The 21,076-nt window shown below is 42.4% G+C and overlaps 1 protein-coding gene across 2 annotated transcripts in view; it reads left to right on the top strand.

Moving 5' to 3' along the window:
- The window catches only part of Lrp12 (LDL receptor related protein 12), a 71,330-nt gene extending 56,265 nt beyond the window's left edge, over nt 1-15,065 (top strand). Inside the window, exons 4-7 of one of the 2 annotated variants that reach the window (NM_001134883.1) lie at nt 5,376-5,578; nt 6,582-7,686; nt 9,192-9,324; nt 12,823-15,065. In NM_001134883.1, the coding sequence (NP_001128355.1) occupies nt 5,376-5,578; nt 6,582-7,686; nt 9,192-9,324; nt 12,823-13,686 (2,305 nt within the window). In that variant the 3' untranslated portion in view covers nt 13,687-15,065. The remainder of the gene's footprint in view (nt 1-5,375; nt 5,579-6,581; nt 7,687-9,191; nt 9,325-12,822) is intronic. The other variant, XM_006241606.5, reaches the window with a different exon arrangement.
- The last annotated feature ends 6,011 nt before the right edge of the window (nt 15,066-21,076 follow it).

Genomic DNA, 21,076 nt, shown 5'->3' with positions numbered 1-21,076 from the left:
TTCCTCAACAATAAAAGAACTTCTGGGGGAATCACCATCCCTGACTTCAAGCTGTATTACAGAGCAATAGTGATAAAAACTGTATGGTAATGGTACAGGGACAGGCAGGTAGATCAGTGGAATAGACTTGAAGACCCAGAAATGAACCCACACACCTATGGTCACTTAATCTTTGACAAAGGAGCTAAAACCGTCCAGTGAAAAAAAGATAGCATTTTCAACAAATGGTGCTGGTTCAACTGGAGGTCAGCATGTAGAAGAGAATGCAAATTGATCCATGCTTATCACCCTGTACAAAGCTTAAGTCCAAGTGGATCAAGGACCTCCACATAAAACCAGGTACACTCAAACTAATAGAAGAAAAAGTGGGGAAGAACCTTGAACACATGGGCACTGGGGAAAATATCCTGAGCAAAACACCAATGGCTTATGCTCTAAGATCAAGAATTGATAAATGGGACCTCATAGAATTGCAAACCTTCTGTAAGGCAAAGGACACTGTGGTTAGGACAAAAGAGCAACCAACAGATTGGGAAAAGATCTTTACCAATCCTACAGCTGATAAAGAGCTAATATCCAAAGAACTCAAGAAGTTAGACTCAGAGAATCAAATAACCCTATTAAATATGAGGTACAGTACTAAAGAAAGAATTCTCAACTGTGGAATATCAAATGGTTGCAAAGCACTTAAAGAAATTTTCAACATCCTTAGTCATCAGAGAAATGCAAATCAAAACAACCCTGAGATGCCAAACCTCATACAAGTCAGAATAACAAAGATCAAAAACTCAGGTGACAGCAGATGCTGTCGAGGATGTGGAGAAAGAGGAACACTTCTCCATTTTTGGTGGGATTGCAATCTGGTCCAACCACTCTGAAAAACAGTCTGGTAATTTCCCAGAAAATTGGACATTGCACTACCTGAGGATCCAGCTATACCTCTCTTGGGCATATACCCACAAGATGCCCCAACATATAAAAAAGTCACGTGCTCCACTATGTTCACAGCAGCCTTATTTATAATAGCCAGAAGCTAGAAAGAACCCAGATGCCCTTCAACAGAGGAATGGATTCAAAAAATGTGGTACATCTACACAGTGGAGTACTACTCAGCTATCAAAAACAATGACTTCATGAAATTCATAAGCAAATGGATGGAACTGGAAAATATCCTGAGTGAGGTAACACAATCACAGAAAAACACACATGGTATGCACTCATTGATAAGTGGCTATTAGCCCAAAAGCTTCGAATGTCCAAGATACAATCCACAGACCACATGAAGCTCAAGAAGGAGAAAGACAGAAGGGTGGATGTTTCAGTCCTTCTTAGAAGGGGAAACAAAATACTCACAGGAGAAAATACGGAGACAAAATGTGGAGCAGAGACTGAAGGAAAGGCCATCCAGAAACTGCCACACATGGGAATCCATCCCACATGCAGTCACCAAACCTAGTCACTATTGGGGATGCCAAGAAGTGCATGCTGACAGGAACCTGATGTAGCTGTCTCCTGAGAGGCTCTGCCAGAGCCTGACGACAAATACAGAGGCAGATGCACAGAGCCAACCATCGGACTTAGAATCGGGTCCCCAATGGAGGAATTAGAGAAAGGACTGAGGTAACTGAGGGGGTTTGCAACCTCATAGGAAGAACAACAATATCAACCAACCAGAACCCCAGAGCTCCCAGGGACTAAACCACCAACCAAAGAGTACACATGGGGGGACCCATGGCTCCAGCTGCATATGTAGTTGAAGATGAGCCTTGTTGGGCTTCAATGGGAGGAGAGGCCCTTGGTCCTGTGAAGACTTGGTGCCCCCGTGTAGGGGAATGTCAGGGTGGTGAGGCAGGAGGGAGTGGGTGGGTGGATGGGGGAGCACCCTCATGGTGTCAGGGGGGTGGGAGGATGGGATGGAGGGGTTCCAGAGGGGAAACTGGGAAAGGGGATAACATTCGAAATGTAAATAAAGAAAATATTCAATAAAAGGAAAGAAAAAAGAAAATGAAAAAAGAATGAGAAGACTGAGGAGGCTGTCCCATCACACAAGTGTCACAGAAGCATGAAAACTGGAGTTTGAGCAGCCAAACCTTCCATTTGGCAAATTTCAGTCCAGTTAGAGACTCAGAAGACATTGGTGAGTTGAGTCTGGGGGACCTCTGGCCACCCGTGCATGTCTGTGTACATACACCCAGAGGAATGTGTGCACACACACATGCTCGGCAACCCATGGGCCACTTCTCCAGCCCCATACATGGCATTTCTATGGAAACTCACCATTAGCTCAGACTGTAATACAGATGTTGTATAAAAAGCTTAAATTCTAAAATGCATAACTTTATATAGAAAAATACAGCGAGAATGAGATTAGAGTGGTTGTTTAGTAACCCGCTGATGCTTTCTGACAGTTACTCTGTCAAGGCTGTTAGGGAAACCGTGTGCCTAAGCAGAGAGCACACTGGCAGTGAAGGGGGAGGCACTTTGTTTAGTGCTCGAACCTAAGCCTTACATTTACAATGCTCTGTGGGGCGTTGCCTCGAGTCCCTTCTACATTTTCAAAATAAAGTATGTAACTTGGTTTACCTTTTGTGTATTTTCACGTAATAAGAGAACCAGTCCTTTGAGAACTAGCCGTTCCTCTTCCCACCTCTCTTCTGTGCAGCTGTGAGCCACAACTGTAAGGTATTTATTTTCTCTTAGTTTCTGGAACTGAAGAGGGGACAAATGGGATTGTCTCCTGATTGACAGCATGCATGTCTACAGAAACACCACAGAGCTGGCGTCTAACCGCTTGGCTGCTGTCTGTAATTTGTAATATGACTAAGCATGAACATGCTGACAAAATAATATTTTTACCAAATATGGGGCTGTTGCTGTAAAACTAGAAATTTGTATCTGAACCTAAAAGTTAAAACTGTAGCTCAGCGGCTCAGAGCACTAACTGACCTTACAGAAGAGCAGAGCTCTGTTCTCTCCCAGCACTCGCTCCCATGGAGAATCACAGCTGTCTGTACCGTCTGTTCTAGGGGCTGTGACACCATCCTAGCCTCGGGCACTATACATGTGTATACGTAAATATATCTAGACGAAACACCTACACACGTGCGCGAACACACACACACACACACACACACACACACACACACACACACTATAAAAAGATAAATCTTTTTAAAGATGTAGCTTACCCGCCCACTCTTGTAAACTTGGAGATTCTCGCAGCCCAGAATACTGTGGAATAATGCCGTGAGGATTTAATGTGTATTGCATCTTGGAGATTTCACAAAGCAAAATACACTGAAAATAAAGGCTGCTGTTGTGATGCAGGGCAAAGTTTTTTCCAGACTTGGGAAGGAGTTAATGAATTTAGATTTATGTAGATAAATGGTGACGTTAGCGACAAAGTCTTTATTGTGACAATAGCAAATGGATATACATAGAGACAAGTATTTCATGTGCAGTTATCGAAACATGGATTTAAGGTGTTCGAAGAGTCCTATGCATGATCGTTTGTAACCCATTCAGATGTTCAAATGAGCTCAAGACAGGAAATATTATATCAGTTTACTTCTTAACAAGTAAAACCAAAAGTAGATTGCTTCCAGGTAGATGCTTTAAAATAACTATTTAAACAAAGATAAAATGAACATTCACCTTTAAATTTAAGATAAAATTAAAATCCTTAATAACATGAAATATACAGGAATATAGACATATGCTAGTCTTTGATTAAAATTCTAAGGACCTCACCTGAATATGTAGCCAGTGACCTTGAGTTCATGATCTTCCTGCCTCAGCCTCCTTAAGAAACATGTGTTTAAGCAGTCAAAAGTGAAGTAGGGTGGAAGACCTTAGAGTACACAAGTGAGAGCTCCCTGCGTAAACTCTAGAGCTGGAGACGAACCACTTCATGCTTCTTCCTGAGCCCATACTCATAGAATACTGAGTCAGAGTCTGGGTGTTTGCTTAAGAAAGCATGTGAAGAAAAAAAAATGCCTCCTAGCAAATATGATTGAGTTTACAACGTGCTGACGCCATGGCAGGATGTACAGTTGTGTAGGCACCATACAAGACAAGTTGTAAAGTAGAAACCTAGAGGAGGAACACAGAGGAGAGAAGGAGGAAGGAGGGAATCCAGACAAAGGAACTTCCTAGCGTAAGCTCCTGCCTGAGCTCCAGGCTGGATAAAGGAAGTGATGCTAAGATAAAACAAACAGAATCAGCGTTAACAAAAGCTTGTTCAAACATTGCAGTGTTTATGACATCAGGGGTTCTTTTTAATCTTTTTGTCCTCTCAGTACTTGTTTAGTAAGACATATAAACTAATTATCAGAATGTTTCTTAATTTATAAAAATGAATAATTACAAAATATAATTGCATTATAGCTACTGGAAATGCTTGAATATTTATAATATACTAATATATGCTTATTGGCATGTTGACTAAGACAGATCACAGTTCTAATAACTTTTTCATGTAAGTAGTATTTTTAGACTGTTAAAAACTTAAATGTAGTGTGAAATCTGACATCTCGTGTGTAGAGATCTCTAAAGGCACCGTACGTGATGCTGGAACGCCAGAGAAAAGCAGCCTGGGTTGGAGTTGCTCAGAGTGTTGGAAGAGAGACAGTTTGACATACATAACCCTTCCAGTTAACTTCCTTATCACCTGACGTACATCAGAGCCAGAGATCAAGTCAGATTTTCCTCTGTCAGCGAGCCATTTCCAGATGTTGAAAGCAAAACTGAATTTCTCATTTCTACAAGCCATGGCTGCTTTCATGTTCCTGTTTGACTTTCTGTCATTTACTTGTGCTGTATTTTAGGAACTACATCATAATGTTCAACTGTAAAGTGATTTATATGAAAGAGCATCCTCAAACTCAGGGGCTTCTCTCACAAATGTTACTCTTTTGTTTGCCCTCCTCCTCTCCCTCACCCCCATTGTTCTCATTTGCTGTCCAAAAAATGTTACCTGAAACTGCTGTAGGAAGTGGGTTACGGAGTCTGATGGAAGAGAAAGATGAGTCTCTAGCTTACTCCTCCATGCTTGATTTCTGGCGCAAGCATGAAGAATGTAGGGAAATCTGGATTGGAAATATATTTTCTTAAATATGTAAACAAAAGGACCATGCGCTGTCAGCTGGTGTTCAGCTTGGTTTTAGAGTCTGGTCTTGCCTTACGAAGAGAGAGGCTATTCTGGAAGTGCAGGGCTGGGCAAGCATGAGGAGTGCAGACACACATGTATGTTGCTCTGTGTGGTTGCTGCTGGGGCAGAAGCAGCAGGCCTTGGAGTTTGTCTTCAGTCACATCACGTCTTTGTGGGGCTTCTTGTCAACTACTTTAAAGTCTCTTCCTACTTTCCCTTGTTACAGTTTTCAGGATTTTGATATCCAGGGGTCCAGGAGATGCACTTTGGACTGGCTGACAATAGAAACATACAAGAATATTGAAAGTTACAGAGCTTGTGGGTCCACAATTCCGCCTCCGTATATCTCTTCACAAGACCACGTTTGGATCCGGTTCCACTCAGATGACAGTGTGTCCAGGAAAGGCTTCAGGTTGGCGTATTTTTCAGGTGTGTTTTTGAAAAGACGATGCGGCACCACAGTTGGTGGTGTTAAGCTACCCAGCCATTTTGTAGTTGATTTGTTGAACAGTGTCCGTCTAAGCATGGGTAGCCTCAGGCAGCTGAGAGTCAAGAGTAGAAGCTAGAGTGAGATGCCTTCAGCTTTGTGATTCCTACTTGATGTTTTGTATAACTGTAATAAAACTATTAATGTCATGAACTAAGGTCTGTTTTTTAAACCATCTTAGATATATTTACCTTGAAAGTATGCTTTTCTCCAGTTAAGCATCTGCCCATATCTCAAACATGACATCAGAACGTAGTTGTTGGTGTGTGAATCACTGTTTTTACTATACCTTAAACAAAAGACTTAACCACCCCTCCAGCACAGTTTATAGTCACAAGCTTTTGAATTTTTGCTTTTCTTAAACCATTTCCAAACATGAAGTCATGCTCATGTGGAAGTCTTTAATCATGGTTGCATGAACTGTAAGCAGTTTAAAGACGACAGTTTATCAAAAGCAGATCTAAGTTGTAAAACCCACCACAGTGTACACAGTAAATCTCTGCTGTGTATGTGGACAGAGACAAAAACTATAGGAGAATGTGAAAAATACGTGAAAAGCAGTTCCTTGGATGAGTTTCTTCTTTAAGCATCTCCTGTGCTCTAATTATGTTTGTAGAGTTACATTCTTTAGATGTGTGCGTTCAGCTCATACATCTTAAATCACTTCACCAAATGTTCTACAGTGAAATAACTACAAAATAGGACTGGTCCCTCTGTTAAAGGGCAAGGAACTTTGTGGGAAAGAAACAGACATTTAATAAATGGAACTGTTGAGTGTGCAATGCCAGCGCTAATCTCCCACTAGAATGTAACATACTTTTAACAAGGTTTTTAGAAGCCGTATCACGTGAGCTAAATCATCGTTGTTTTAAAGGTGTGCACTGTCTTTTGAAGTGTGGATGGGCTTTATTTTTGTTCTTCTTTCCTTCCCCACATTTCTCCCAGGGAAATCGGAGGAGCCACACTGTGCCTGTGACCAGTTCCGCTGTGGCAATGGGAAGTGCATTCCCGAAGCCTGGAAGTGCAACAGCATGGACGAGTGTGGAGATAGCTCTGACGAGGAGGTCTGTGTCCAAGACGCTCACCCCCCAACAACGACCGCATTCCAGCCCTGCGCCTACAACCAGTTCCAGTGTCTGTCCCGCTTCACCAAAGTTTACACTTGCCTCCCTGAGTCCTTGAAGTGTGATGGCAACATTGACTGCCTGGACCTGGGAGATGAGATCGACTGTGATATGCCGACATGCGGGCAGTGGTTAAAATACTTCTATGGAACTTTTAGTTCTCCCAACTACCCCGACTTTTACCCTCCTGGAAGTAACTGCACCTGGCTGATAGACACTGGCGATCATCGGAAAGTCATCTTACGGTTTACTGACTTTAAACTCGATGGTACCGGATATGGTGATTATGTCAAAATATATGACGGACTGGAGGAGAATCCTCGCAAGCTTTTGCGAGTGCTAACTGCTTTTGATTCTCACGCTCCCCTGACAGTCGTTTCTTCCTCCGGACAGATAAGAGTGCATTTTTGTGCTGACAAAGTGAACGCTGCCAGAGGCTTCAATGCTACTTACCAAGTCGACGGCTTCTGTTTGCCGTGGGAAATACCCTGTGGGGGTAACTGGGGGTGTTACACAGAGCAGCAGCGCTGTGATGGCTACTGGCATTGCCCAAACGGAAGGGATGAGATCAACTGTACCATGTGCCAAAAGGAAGAATTTCCATGTTCTCGGAATGGTGTCTGCTACCCTCGTTCTGATCGCTGCAACTACCAAAATCATTGTCCAAACGGCTCTGATGAAAAAAACTGCTTCTTTTGCCAGCCAGGGAATTTCCACTGCAAGAACAACCGCTGTGTGTTCGAAAGCTGGGTGTGTGACTCACAGGATGACTGTGGGGACGGCAGCGATGAGGAGAGCTGCCCGGTCATTGTGCCCACCCGAGTCATAACAGCAGCCGTCATCGGGAGCCTGGTCTGTGGCCTGCTGCTTGTCATTGCTCTGGGCTGCACTTGCAAGCTCTATTCTCTAAGGATGTTTGAGCGGAGGTCAGTATCAGGACAAGCTGTAGTTAAGATTTCTGCAACAAACCTGCGGCCCAGGGACTGGGGGATGGGGGCAGCAACTTAGTTGGTAAATGCACCCAAGTCTGAGTACCCACACACAGTTAGACACAGTAGTGGATACATGTTAATCCCAGTGCTAGTAGAGACATGGGGATTCCTGGGATTTGTCAGCCGGCCAGCCTAGCCTTAGTGGAAATCTCCGGGTCTCAATAAAAGGTGGATGGTTCCCAAAGATTGACACCCAAGGTGGACTTTGCACACAGGAAAACACACACAAAACAGAAAAGATTTAAAGTTGTACTCCAAATGTTTGCTATTATTTCTTTTGATGTGGCCTAAAGATATATAAATTTGGAATATATAAAATTAGAACGGAAAGCCCAATGGTCAGATGAGAAAAGTCAGTGTTATATTTATTATATTAGCTTACTGTAAGCTGTTATTCTATTACAGTTCTATCTTGTTTTCATAAATACTCAGTAATTCCACATATCTGAGGTCCAGTGTTTATGGCATTGTACAAGTGAGAAGGAAATGAACGAGCCAGTTTCACAAGCAGGCTCACCATGAGGAGAGACTTGGTGGGTGGCTAAGCTGAGCACAGCAAGAGATCGAAAGTCTCCAACACAAAGTGGCATAGATGCCTTCATGAGGGGGCATGTGCTGCCCTTGTTCCAGGAGGCACCCTCTGAAATATCTCTGAGGAGATCCTGGAGGGGCCCTCTCTAGGGAGCATGTAGAAGAGCACCTTGGTCTGGAGCCTTAGAAACACATGGGAACTGATGGAGCCCGGCTGTGTGCAGTTCAGTGTGAGCTGTGTTCTCAGTTGAATAACAAGTTAGGCAGGGAGAATGGACTTCAGGGAGAGCAGCTTTCAGTGTGGTGTAAGATAAATTGAAAGATGTTAATGGCAGGGGCATCTCCCTAGAGGGCATTGTGGGGACAGCTGCTTTCAGTCCTAACAGCTACAAATGACCAATTAACAAAGACCATGCCAAACAGCTAGAGAGCACAGATGGTGCACAGATGCATGGGGCCATGACAGCCATTGGCACATCTTTTCCTTGAGCAACGTAAATGGCCGGGAAACGTCACCAGTGGAGGGTTGGGCCTTCGATTACCTCACTTCAGCCCACCTGTGTAGACTTGATGGGCAGTGTCTGCTGAGACTTTCAGCAACTGTCTTCTAAAGGATAGGGTTTGTTATCTAAAGTTTAAATAGTTTTAAAGTTTAAAGTCTGTTACTTTATTGTGTACAGACATTTCCTTGGGCAGACATTTCTGTCTATTAAAACATTGTAATCTAGGCTCTTACTAGCATAGAGCACCTTCCGGACATCCTGCTCACATGAGCCTCGCGTCCCCAGAGTAGAAGTGAACTCATGTTGAGTAAGCCAGCTGAAAGATTAAAGTGCTCAGTGCTGACGGCAGAGCACTGCTGCCACTGATCGCCTCCTTTTGAACCTTTTCTTCCTGTGCACTCCCAGATCATTTGAGACCCAGTTGTCACGAGTGGAAGCAGAGCTGCTGCGAAGAGAGGCTCCTCCCTCATATGGACAGCTGATCGCGCAGGGCCTAATCCCTCCGGTGGAAGACTTTCCTGTCTGTTCACCTAATCAGGTACAATGTGAATGCTAATCTGTTTCATCATCTTTAAAGTCTGCAAGTAGTAAAGCAGGGATTCTTAACTTTAGGAATTTTCACAGTCAAGCAAATATTAAATATATGGGCAATTGAATTTATAAATTGTATTACATTTTCACAGAATCTATAAAATTCTAATTTTTATGATTATAAGACTGTCATTCTGAGACATTTTCCTTTTGGGGATAAGTGAGTAGGTACACCAAAATTTAAAACTTTTGGCCAATTTAATGATTGAACTGAATGAACACTTAAGATTTAAGATTTAAGAATGAATGGTAAAATTAATGTACTAACATGTTACTTCTGGCAGATTAACCAGTTGTAAGTGAAAGTAATTGAAGAGGAGTTAATATTTGCCCCTTGTTTAAGGGAGGACTTCAAACTGGGTTTTAGTGTTTAAAATTTTGATCTTTTTTCTTTGGGTTATAACTCCTACTCCTTGGTTCTTTGAAGTTCTTGGGAAGTTTTTAAAACCATTTCAAGCTATAAAAATATACCACAGTTCATTTTAATTATAAGCATTTAAATTTTAAGTATATTCATAAACATTTATAAGAACAACTCTCAGAGACTAAGAAAAATTGGTATTTTTTTAAGTGAATTTAAAAATCGAACACCATTTCACTTCTGGCACATGTCACCTTAGTCGAGTGTTTTTTCAAATCCTTAGTGAGAATTTATAAGTTTTGAACATTTTTTTATATGTAATTCCCAATTCAGAATTTATACTGGTCAAATTATTAGGAATAAAAAATGAAAAAATAGATTTTAGTTTCTATCATTGTCACTGCCAGTTTCTTTGAAGGTAGATGACAGACTGTGGTGGCCTCTGTTGGCTACCCTCACCTCCTTCCCACTGTGCTCTGGGAAGCTAGTGGGACTGCTAGAACCATTTGCAAGGTCAGCAGCTTCTCCAGCCCCCTCTGATGTTCTAGCTCACTAAGAGGATTTGAAGGACTCACTGAGAGCTGTTTGCCCATGGATACACTCTATTACTAGGAGAGGATATGAATTAAAATCCCCTGAGGAAAGAGGCTCATGGGGCAGAGTTCAGACAACCCAGTGCAGAACATTGCTGTTTATACCTGTGGGACAATGTTCCATAGTTGTTACCAAGGATGCTCCCCAAGCCCCCATCCAGACTCACTTTGTCATGATCAACTTTATATGGCTAGTGTAAGTCTGTAGTCCTACTGACACTGTCCCCTTACCATGAATCACCAGAGCGCCACCCTAGGTCACAATATCATAGCTGCCTGCCAGTCTCCCAATGGAGACACCTTTTCTGTCAGCCGTGATACTCCAAGTGTATAGAGATCCTGTCCCAGAAGCCAAGGAGCTAACATTGAAGTCTACTCCATACTGCTTCGTTCTCTAGAGCTAGAAAGTATCAAGAGTTCCATGTAAACAACATTTTTTTAAAAGATTTATTCATTTATTATATATAAGTACACTGTAGCTGTCTTCACACACCAGAAGAGGGCATCGGATCTCTTTACAGATGGTTGTGAACCACCATGTGGTTCCTGGGAATTGAACTCATGACCTCTGGAAGAGCAGTCGGGTGCTCTTAACCGCTGAGCCATCTCTCCAGCCCCCTGTAAACAACATTTTAAATAACATAAGTTGTCGAACTTTGTTTAATGAGGCCAAATTCTCGGGGTTTGAAATTTCTGGTAACAAATTATCAACTTTCCATAACCTTTTTTTTTAAAGATTTGTTTATTATATATAAGTACACTGTAGTTCTCTTCAGACACACCAGAAGAGGTCTTCAGATCTCATTACAGATGGTTGTGAGCCACCATGTGGGTGCTGGGACTTGAACTCAGGACCTCTGGAAGAACAGTCAGTGCTCTTAACCACTAAGCCATCTCTCCAGCCTCTCCATAAGCCTTTAAAAGAAAATAATTTTGTAATCTGTCACCTAGTAAAAACTAGAAATGCTTTCTTACTGCTTCACAAATGAAACTATAGACAATTATCCACCAAACTCCTGTGGCATTCCCCTACAGAATCTAAGGTTAAATTTGCAAGCTTTGAGTTAACAGGCTTTTAACTAAGCAGAGAGTGCCTGCTGCTTGTGACAGGCTGTAATGGTAAAGTTGGGAGAAAGTGCTGAAGATCCGCCAGAAGCTCGGGCTTGCTTGACTGTGGGAAGACTGTGGTTTGAATACTGAGCTCTCGGGAGTAGGTCTGTGGAAATGTTCATTCTAAACTTGACCTATTTGTTTTTAATTTTGTGTTTAGATACTTCTTAATCGGTGAAAAAAAAAAAAACCTTTCACCTTTGTACTGAAGGTCCATGTGTGCTGATAGCCAGATTTCTTACTGGGTGATGTGTATAATAAAGCTGGCTGGAAAATATTCCACGGTGGTGCCTCTAAGCCTTCGCTGAATTGTTTTCAGACTGCAGGCATGACTGTGTGCACATGCTCACTTCCTTTCTGTTTCTGTGAGAGAGAGGCTGGCCTTGTGGAGAGATTCGTTCTATTTGAAGGAATGCATCACCAAACCTTGTTTGCTCAGTTTTAAATGCTCACTCAAGTGTGCGAGCAGCTCATTAAAGCTGTGTTTGCCCTAAGTGCACAACCACGAGGTGGCGCTTGAAGACTACTTAAAACTCATCTAAGACTTTGATCTACACAAAATGATTTATCTTTTGATTACACCTGTTTGTCATCGTGTTGGGAAGGGGCGGGGGGTGGTCAGATATCTTTTGATTACACCTGTTTGTCATCGTGTTGGGAAGAGGGGGGGTGGTCAGAGGACAGCTTGCAGAGGGTCTTCTCTTTCCTCCTGGTAGCCGGCCCCCAGGTTTTCCTTTAGTGACAGAGATACATCCATGTACTCATTAAGTTGTGAAGCATTCCATATTTTTAAAGTCTGTAAATTTGTAAATTATCAGCTTTTAAAAACTATTATGGTTTATATTTAATCCCAAAATAATAACTAAAGAAAGCCTATGTCTTAAACTGTATACTTTTGATTTTTAGTGTGTGTTACAGGCATATGCAGGCCTTTCCTAGAAGCAGTAAAACCAAATCGTCATTATTCACTCACCCAGCCCTGGGAGACCGGCCCTGTAAAATGCAGTGCCCACACCGACAGGACAGTCGGGCTGTGACTCAAGTCCAGCTGTGTTCTTAAGAGGATGAGGCACATACTCATGACCAAAGCAGTCACTTAGGAACGTATGGTAGACATTGTCACTCTTCTCAGCTGAAAATGTGTCTGTGTTCCAGGCTTGCTTCAGTTGTAGGGTTGGGTTACTGTTGAGTTTATAGTTCCTGTAATTGACACAGCCTCCTCTGTAAAGTTGAGATTTAAGTTACTGATTAGATTCTCTGAGAGGACCTGTGCAGGTAAGAGTTTAGCTCACCCCTACCCCTAGTTACAGTGAATCAAAGACTGTTTTTCATCTTGAAAAACCCTATTGTTGTCTTACTGTTCTTTTTCTGACTTTTACAGGCTTCAGTTTTAGAAAACCTGCGGCTAGCTGTCCGATCTCAGCTGGGATTTCCTTCTATCAGACTTCCTATGACAGGCAGATCTCGAAATATTTGGAATCGTATTTTTAACTTTGCAAGATCTCGTCATTCAGGGTCGCTGGCTTTGGTCTCAGGAGATGGAGATGAGGTTGTCCCCAGCCAGAGCAGCAGCAGAGAGACTGAAAGGAGTCACCCTCACAGAAGCTTGTTTTCCGCGGAGTCTGATGACACAGACACAGAAAATGAGAGAAGGGATACGGCGGGAGCATCTGGTGGGGTTGCAGCTCCTTTGCCCCAGAAAGTCCCTCCCACAACTGCGGTAGAGGCCACAGTGGGGACAGGTGGGAACTCCTCAGCTCAGAGCACCCGAGGTGGCCACGCAGATGGAAGGGAAGTGTCAAGTGTGGAAGCCCCAAGTGTGAGCCCAGCACGTCACCAGCTCACAAGTGCTTTAAGTCGAATGACTCAGGGCCTGCGCTGGGTACGCTTTACTTTAGGTCGATCAAGCTCCACAAACCAGAACCGGAGTCCTTTGAGACAGCTTGACACCGGGGTGAGTGGAAGAGAAGACGACGATGACGTTGAAATGCTAATTCCCGTTTCTGATGGAGCTTCGGACATTGATGCCAATGAATGCTCCAGACCTCTTCTTGATCTTGCCTCAGACCAAGTACAAGGGTTTAGACAGCCACACAGTTCAGGAAACCCTGGAGCGAGAACAAGTAACCGGGACGGCCCCTGCGAGCGCTGTGGCATTGTGCACACGGCCCAGATACCAGACACTTGCTTAGAAGCGGCAGTGAAAACTGAAGCGTGTGATGACGAGGCTTTGCTGCTGTGTTAGGACAGAATGGACAGACAGACTGTGTGCAAGCTGGAGCAATAGCCACCCATTGTTTTGTAACTTTACAATTAAACTAGTTTTAGTTTAAAAGATGCAGGGTGATTTCTTATTATACGTTAGCCTGCATGGTTAAATTTAACAATGTCTAACTCTAGGAGCTAGAGTTTACTGTTTTAGCAGCTACAAATGCATTATGTATCCATGTTCTTCCATTTCCTTATACTTGGTTTTGTTTTTGTTTTTTTAATCCTGGTACTTCAGTTTAATAGTAGAAATATGGCTGCTTTAATTCATGTAACTGTCGTTTTATCTATCTTATGTTAAAAGGTTTGCTTGTACAAAAAGGTACCTTCTTTTAATTGAACCTTTTTTGCTCTTTGTCATCATGTAGTTTATTATACTGGATGCTAAGGTTGTTGATGTACAAAAGAGAAAACAGTATAGCCCCCTCTTTGTTTTCCTAACATTGTCTGCTAATAGATTTCATCATACGGACCTGTCAAGGGAAAAGAAACTCCTTTTACGTTCAACAGGCAGTGATGTAAAAGTTACGTAGAGTTAGAGCAATTGCTGTCAGGAAGCAAAACTTTTATAGATTTTTCTAATGCTGACTTTAATACTCTGGTATGGTTCAGACCAAATGGTGAAATCGCAGTGCATTTCTGTTTTCATCTCGATTTAGGGGCAGAAGTAAGCGGATGAAGATACTCTACTATGCATAACACTTTGAACTTTATAAAATACGTACAGAATTGTGCACACTCAGCTCTAACACGGGGGAATGTCGGCCTGAGTCGGACCCTAGGGATCCGCACTACCGTCCTGCCGAGGTCTCAGGTGAGCTGAGCAGGCACTGTCACGGCAGGTCTGTCGTCGCTGCCACAGTGACTCTTTCTCCATAGCTTTGGGGTGGGGGCCATTTTTATTACAACTTGAAATTGATTTGCTGGTTTCATATTTATTTGTTGTATTTAAAAACTGCATTATTGTAAGAGTGATTTTTTCCAGGATATTTTATTCTTGTGGGAGGGGGTCAATGCTATAATCTTGAAGAAAAGCAAATTAAATTGTTCAGACTGTCCCCCTCTTTAAGTAGAGTGAATTACAACCCCCATTTATTGTTCTTTAATTGTTAATTCTTGTTTATTTATTCTTAGCTGTCTGTTTTAGCAGCTTAATGATTGGGTATGAAAATGTGTCTGTGTGATTATTGCTATTTATTATATTTTGAATACTTTGCTGAATGTCATTTTAAAGCATGTTTGAGGTCTTGTGTATCTGTCCTGTTATGCTGTCAGGAAGACCTGACTAAAATGTTTTAATATGTATAAAAAAATTAAAATAATTTTTTATTGCCTTGAGGTACTTTTTAAATCAAAGTTGTTCTTTATTTTTGTTGAAGTTCATTCAGTTCTTAGACAGATTCAGGCCGTACATGCTACAGCAGAAGCAATAGAAGACAGTAGTCACCGTGGCTACTGTAGCTTACAAACCAGACTCAGTAAAACTCCCCAAGGGTGCGAGCGTCCTTTCCAGTGTAGAAGGCTGCCTCTGAATTGATAAATATTGTCCAGTCTGGTGATGGAAGAATTCAGATATCAGATTAACCTTTTTGATCCTAATAATGCTTCTAGCAGCTGGACTTGGGGGTTGGTTTCCTGGTTTTCTTTGTGCTTCAGGCTTGTTTGGGTTTGCTTGTTCGTTTTGTTCTGGGGTTCTGGGGTTCAATCCTTGACCATGCTGCTGGGAATGTTAATTAATTTTTAATTGACTTACACACCATCCTGCTTCAGTCAGTAACACTTTAGTCACTCACCCTGGCACCTGTCATTTAGTTCCATTTAAAGAGAGTTTCAGCCTCTTGTACGTCTCTCCAGAAACACTACCTGCTGGACATACAGAACCTATCTGTTCCTGCTTCTCTAAAAGAAGAGTTTTTAAAGTTTGAGAATTTCCTGTGTTCTGTTATTTTTGCTTATTTTCACCTGTTTCTTTATTGCCTTTTCCTAGACAACTTTAGTTTATAATTAACTTAAATTGTTTGTCTAAATCAGTGCCCTCTCAGTCATTTGTTTAAGTCTTTGTGGTAAGTCATTCCTATGTACTCCATTTTACATTACAGGGACACTGTTGAGAATTCTTAACGAAATTTATCTCCTTGTGTTAGCTACTGTTACCAGTGATGGTCTTTCCATCTCAACTTTTAACCTGCTCATGCACATGTTAGCTGATGATCTGTTAGGGCCACCAGCCTTCATAGTGATTCAGTTAAACTGTGCGTGTGTGTGTGTGTGTGTGTGTGTGTGTGTGTGTGTGTGTGTATTTCAGCTACAGAATCATTTCATCTACAAACATTGGTCAGCAATTTTTGTCCCAGTTTACCCAGCTCTGTGCTTTAATTGAATGGTCTAATGGCTCTAAAATAACCTTAAATGCCAGGGCTATCCTGACCTTGGTTTGGAGAAAGCTGATTCTATGGAAAAGGTGTCCATTGTGCCTGATTTTAAGCCGGTTTTGAAGAATGCATGCAGAACTTTATCGCATGCCTTTCGGACATCCATGGGGAAAGCACATCCAATTCCTCTCCTTCACCCTAACACGAATCTCTTAGTGTTCTGTAACTTTAAGCCATACTCGCATTCCTGAACAAATTCCTTCATCCAGGTCATGGTACATGCTGATAGTCACTGCTACCCTGGAGCTCTTAAGTGGGAGTCAATCTGTGCAACATACAGTCCTGCCTTTGGGAGGGTGGGGTCTACATTAGAAAGTATGCTATGCTCTCTGAATATTCTGCGACATAGTTTGCTGTTTAGTTATTCCTATTTCAATTCCCTGGCTTAGTGATCCATTTACTTATTTGTTTAAATTTTAAAGTATATTTCAACGTACACATAGATGCACAATACGTAAGATCAAGCTTGGACTTGGCTCTGAGCCCCTCTCAGGCTGAGTGTCTTAGAAGCACCAGTGCAGCAGTGGCTGACACACAGCAGGCACCCATTACTTCTGGGGTTGCTGCTGAGTTTGTTACAGCAAAGGCTGCACCACTCATCTTCCCGGTCCTTAACCCCTCATTTCGGTTCCTCTTAACATGAGAGTATTAAAGGTAATGTCTCAGTGTTCACTTTGCTTTTCTCAGGGGTAGTAGGGATTTTGATAGAATGTTTTTCTTCTGATTTTTTGGTCTCATGAATATTCATCTTTTAAGACATCAAAAGCAGTCTTTAGGGAACTTACCTCTCTACATTCTCTAAATATTCTGAGTACTTTAAAAATATCCTCTTTTTAGCACACATTTGAATGGATAATACATTCGTTGTTTGGATTTTCTGTACAACACTTGGTCTTACCAGTTTATCATGGAGCACCAGTGTTAGGAAAGGAGAAATAAAATAGGCGTAGAAACGAGGGGCCTCGGCTGCACCTGCCCTGGCTCCAGGGTGGAGCATACCTGGGGTCTTGTGTCCCAGTAGCTCTTGGGGTTTGAGTTCCATTCCCCCATCACCCACCTAAGATGGAAATAAAAGTGAATAAAAGAATGAGTACATTCAGTCTGACTGCTGCTTACCGAGTGCCCACCACTGTCACAAGTGTTCACGTCTTGCTGCCCTCCAGCCTATCTGCTCTCTCAGTTCTGCTAGCATGCCCTCAGGGTTCAAAAGAAAGCTAAGGTCTTAATTTCACCTGCTTTGTTCAGGGCCCTGTTTAAAGGCCAGTGGGAGACCTCGGAGAGCAGCCTTTGCTTGGATTCCTTGAATTCGAAAGGGTAACACATACATCACAAGTTAAATGTGAACATTGGCTTGGACTCCCTTCAAGGTAGTAAAGGAGAAAGGATGTTTTACAGGGTTTTAGAGATGAGTGGAATCTTTGTAAACCCAAGAAAGAACTGTCTTGCCCTCACATCTGATAACCTCATGTTATCACATACATGAAGCCATAAGCCGTGTGTGTGTGTGTGCATGGTAGTTTGCCACGGTCCTATTATAATATGTGGTGTTTTCTTGTACAAATGCTAGAACCAGGGCTGAAGAAATGGCTCAGAGGTTAATAGCACTATCTGTTTTCCAGATATCCTGAGTTTGATTCCCAGAACCCACATGGTTGTTCACAGCCACCTATAATATGATCTGATGCCCTCTTCTAACATGCAGGTGTATATGCAGATAGAGCACTCATATATATAAAATAAATAAGTAAACCTTTTTTCAAGGATACTAGAGCCTTTTGACATGTGCCAGCCTCTAAATGTGATGTTGAGGTTTCTTTTGATTTTTATTTTCTTTTATTTTTTCATTTTGCTGCTTTTTCCTTATGGGATAGAATTTTCTAGAAAAGTGTTTTTAAGTACCTATCATTGGCCCACTCCCATCACCGTCACAATCCTATGATGAATAAACAAGTATTGACTAGCAAGATTCAACCTCACTCATGTCTGACTCAACAGTTGAAAGATGAATCACAAGAGAAGATAAGTGTATCAGTTGAGAGAAGCACTGGTCCCAGATCGTCATGAGGAAGGCTCATGGAGCCTCGGCTCATCCTAACTAATCAGCACTATCTTTTGAGATTAGACGGAGTAACAGATAAAGGCCTCAGCCCATCTACTGCTATGTAGCAGACTGTCCCAAACCTTCCGTTTACAGCAACTACCATCTTGCAAAACTAAGATCTGGCTGCTGGCTGCTGGCTGCTGGCTGCTGGCTGCTGGCTGCTGGCTGCTGGCTGCTGGCTGCTGGCTGCTGGCTGCTGGCTGCTGGCTGCTGGCTGCTGGCTGCTGGCTGCTGGCTGCTGGCTGCTGGCTGCTGGCTGCTGGCTGCTGGCTGCTGGCTGCTGGCTGCTGGCTGCTGGCTGCTGGCTGCTGGCTGGGAACCCAGAGAGCCTGAGATCTTGCACGTGAGCCTACCCCAGGGTCTTTGTGCTTCCTACAGCATAGAAGCTGAGATCTAGAAATAGTGAACCTCTGCAGAAGCTGCAGGTCTCTTAGAACTGAGACCTAGCACGTTCTTCCACATTCACTTTCTTTACATCATTAAGGCCAACCCAGATCCTATAGGGAAGGAAATCAACTCCAGAATCAGTAATAGAAGCAGCAAAGGTTTGTGGTATCCATCGCCTGCACATGTTCATACATTAAAGAATAACAAGATGCTATTATAATGTTATGTTATTATAATGAGAGAGGCAGTTTTATTGTCTCCGAAAGAAGCTTATTTGCTAAAAGAATATCAAATCCTCGCCACTCTCATCTACCAAGCACATTGATTGCATCCTGTATTTGTTTATTATATAATTTTAAAAATCCCAGCATTGGATAGGAATGTAGCTAAGTGTTACAATTCTTGCCTAACATGTTTTAGGTCCTATGGCAGCTTGTGTTCTCATGCTAATTATGTTACCCAAAAACCTGTTTGCAGTGTCCTGCAAATAGAACTAAAGGAAGCTTGTCCCGGTTGGTTTTTGACTGGTCAATAAAGTTACCAGCAGTCAATGGCTGGACAGAGAGGCAGAGGCAGGACATTTAGGATACCCAGGAAGGTACCAAGGAAGGAGGGAGAGGGGATTCTGGCTTGACAAGGGCATAGGAGACAGACCAAGTCGGAAAGATGCAGGAGGGAGAGACTGGCGACGTAGATCTAGGCAGAAAGTGGCCCCAGGAGGGCTGCAAAGATAAAATATAGATTTAGTAAGTATTAGCTCAGAAATATCAGAGGGGAGTGTGTGTTAGCCACGAGTGGCCCAGTCATTGAGCTGTTTAAAGTATTTAAAATATAAGGCTGTGTATGTGTGTCTTTCTCAGGAATCCAGAATATTGAGTCAGGTATCAAGGGTCACACACAAACCCACTAGGGAGTGTAGAGAGGATTAACTTATCACCACCTCAAGGCCATAGGTTCTATTCCCTAGCGTGCACACACACTGAACAGTGTACAACTTAAATGAAACACGTTGGCACGTTGTAAATACAAATGGTGTACAGGGGTTTTTTCCAACTACATTTAAAATAACTTCTGTCTCTACAGGATAGTTCAAAATTTATTAGAGGTGGCAATATAGCTCAAAGTCTGGAGTCGAATTGTCTAGATTGTAATCTTTTCCCTCCCCTGACAAGCAAGTAAGACGCTTCACCACTGAGAACGCATGTTGGATGTTGCCAAAGGCCTTTTCTGCATCTGTTGAGATGATCGTGGGGTTTGTTGTTTAGGCCCATTATATGATTTATTAGATTTATCAGCAATATGCATCCATTTGTCAGCGTGAACATCAGCAAGTGACTTTGCCACTGGTATCAGATGCAGGATAACTTTAGAACTCAATTCTTCCTACGCTGCAGTTTCACTTACAGATCAATGGATATAGTTCCTACTTAGATTTGAATAACCACATAATAAAAGATTGTTGGATTAAAAAAGATTAGAAAACAAACACTTCACAATCAGTAGGATGGCTGTGCTGAAGGAGGGAGCCATGAGTGTTGTTGGCAAGGGTTTGGAATCGGACGCTTCACACACTCCTAGTGGGGATGTAAAATTATGCCACTGCTTTGTAAATATAGTCTGGAAGGGCCTCAAAATGGACATAACCACCACAGGAGCCAGAAATGCTATTTCTGGATACAACCAAAAGCTTGTCCTTATAAAACGTATCCACAAATATCAACGTTACTTCTAACAGCCAACAGTGGAAACTCTAAAATCCCACCAGCTTCACAAATTAGTGAACAGCCCCCCAAATGTGTGTGGTCCCATTGATACAAAACATTCACAAGGAGCAGATTTACGAAGAGACAATGTGTCTGTTTCCTTAGGCTTGGGAAGGAGAGATGAGAGGTATCAAAGACTCCAAAAGACAGAGTTATAGAGACAAGCAAGACAGACTGAAGCCCTAGAGGGTAGGTAATCCATACCTTCGGATGGAAAGTCAGAGCGAGCTCGCAAAACGAGTGCTGAAGGCCATTAGGGAGCCTCAACAGGGTCAGCTCACCTGGATTTGTTCATCCTGTGGTGTTGAGGTTGGGTTCTCTTCCTTCCTAGGGGATTGGAAAACCCTATTCATTTATGAATACATGTAAAGGGGCGGCTCCAGGCCCTAGAGGAAGTAGCCCCCAGTTACATAGTTGCCAAGAGGCTGTAAAAGGATACATCCGCATTTAAGGAACAAAGAAAGATTTTACAGTTACAATGCTCTAAGGTGAGGATTGCGCTGAATGAACAGGTTTTCTTGGCCCATAGGTTTCTCTAGGAGATGACACACTCCTAAAATCTGATTAAGAGAAGCTTGAAAATCTCTGTAAATACACTGAACGCCATTGACTATAAATGAATCAACTTTATGGTACATCAATTAAATCACCATAAGCTTTAAGACAACAAGGAAGTATCCATAT

Source organism: Rattus norvegicus, chromosome 7 (genome assembly GCF_036323735.1).
Source record: "Rattus norvegicus strain BN/NHsdMcwi chromosome 7, GRCr8, whole genome shotgun sequence".
In the NCBI taxonomy this organism is placed as follows: domain Eukaryota; kingdom Metazoa; phylum Chordata; class Mammalia; order Rodentia; family Muridae; genus Rattus; species Rattus norvegicus.
The sequence above is the reverse complement of the archived record's forward strand: the minus strand, read 5'-3'. Positions and strand labels throughout refer to the sequence as shown.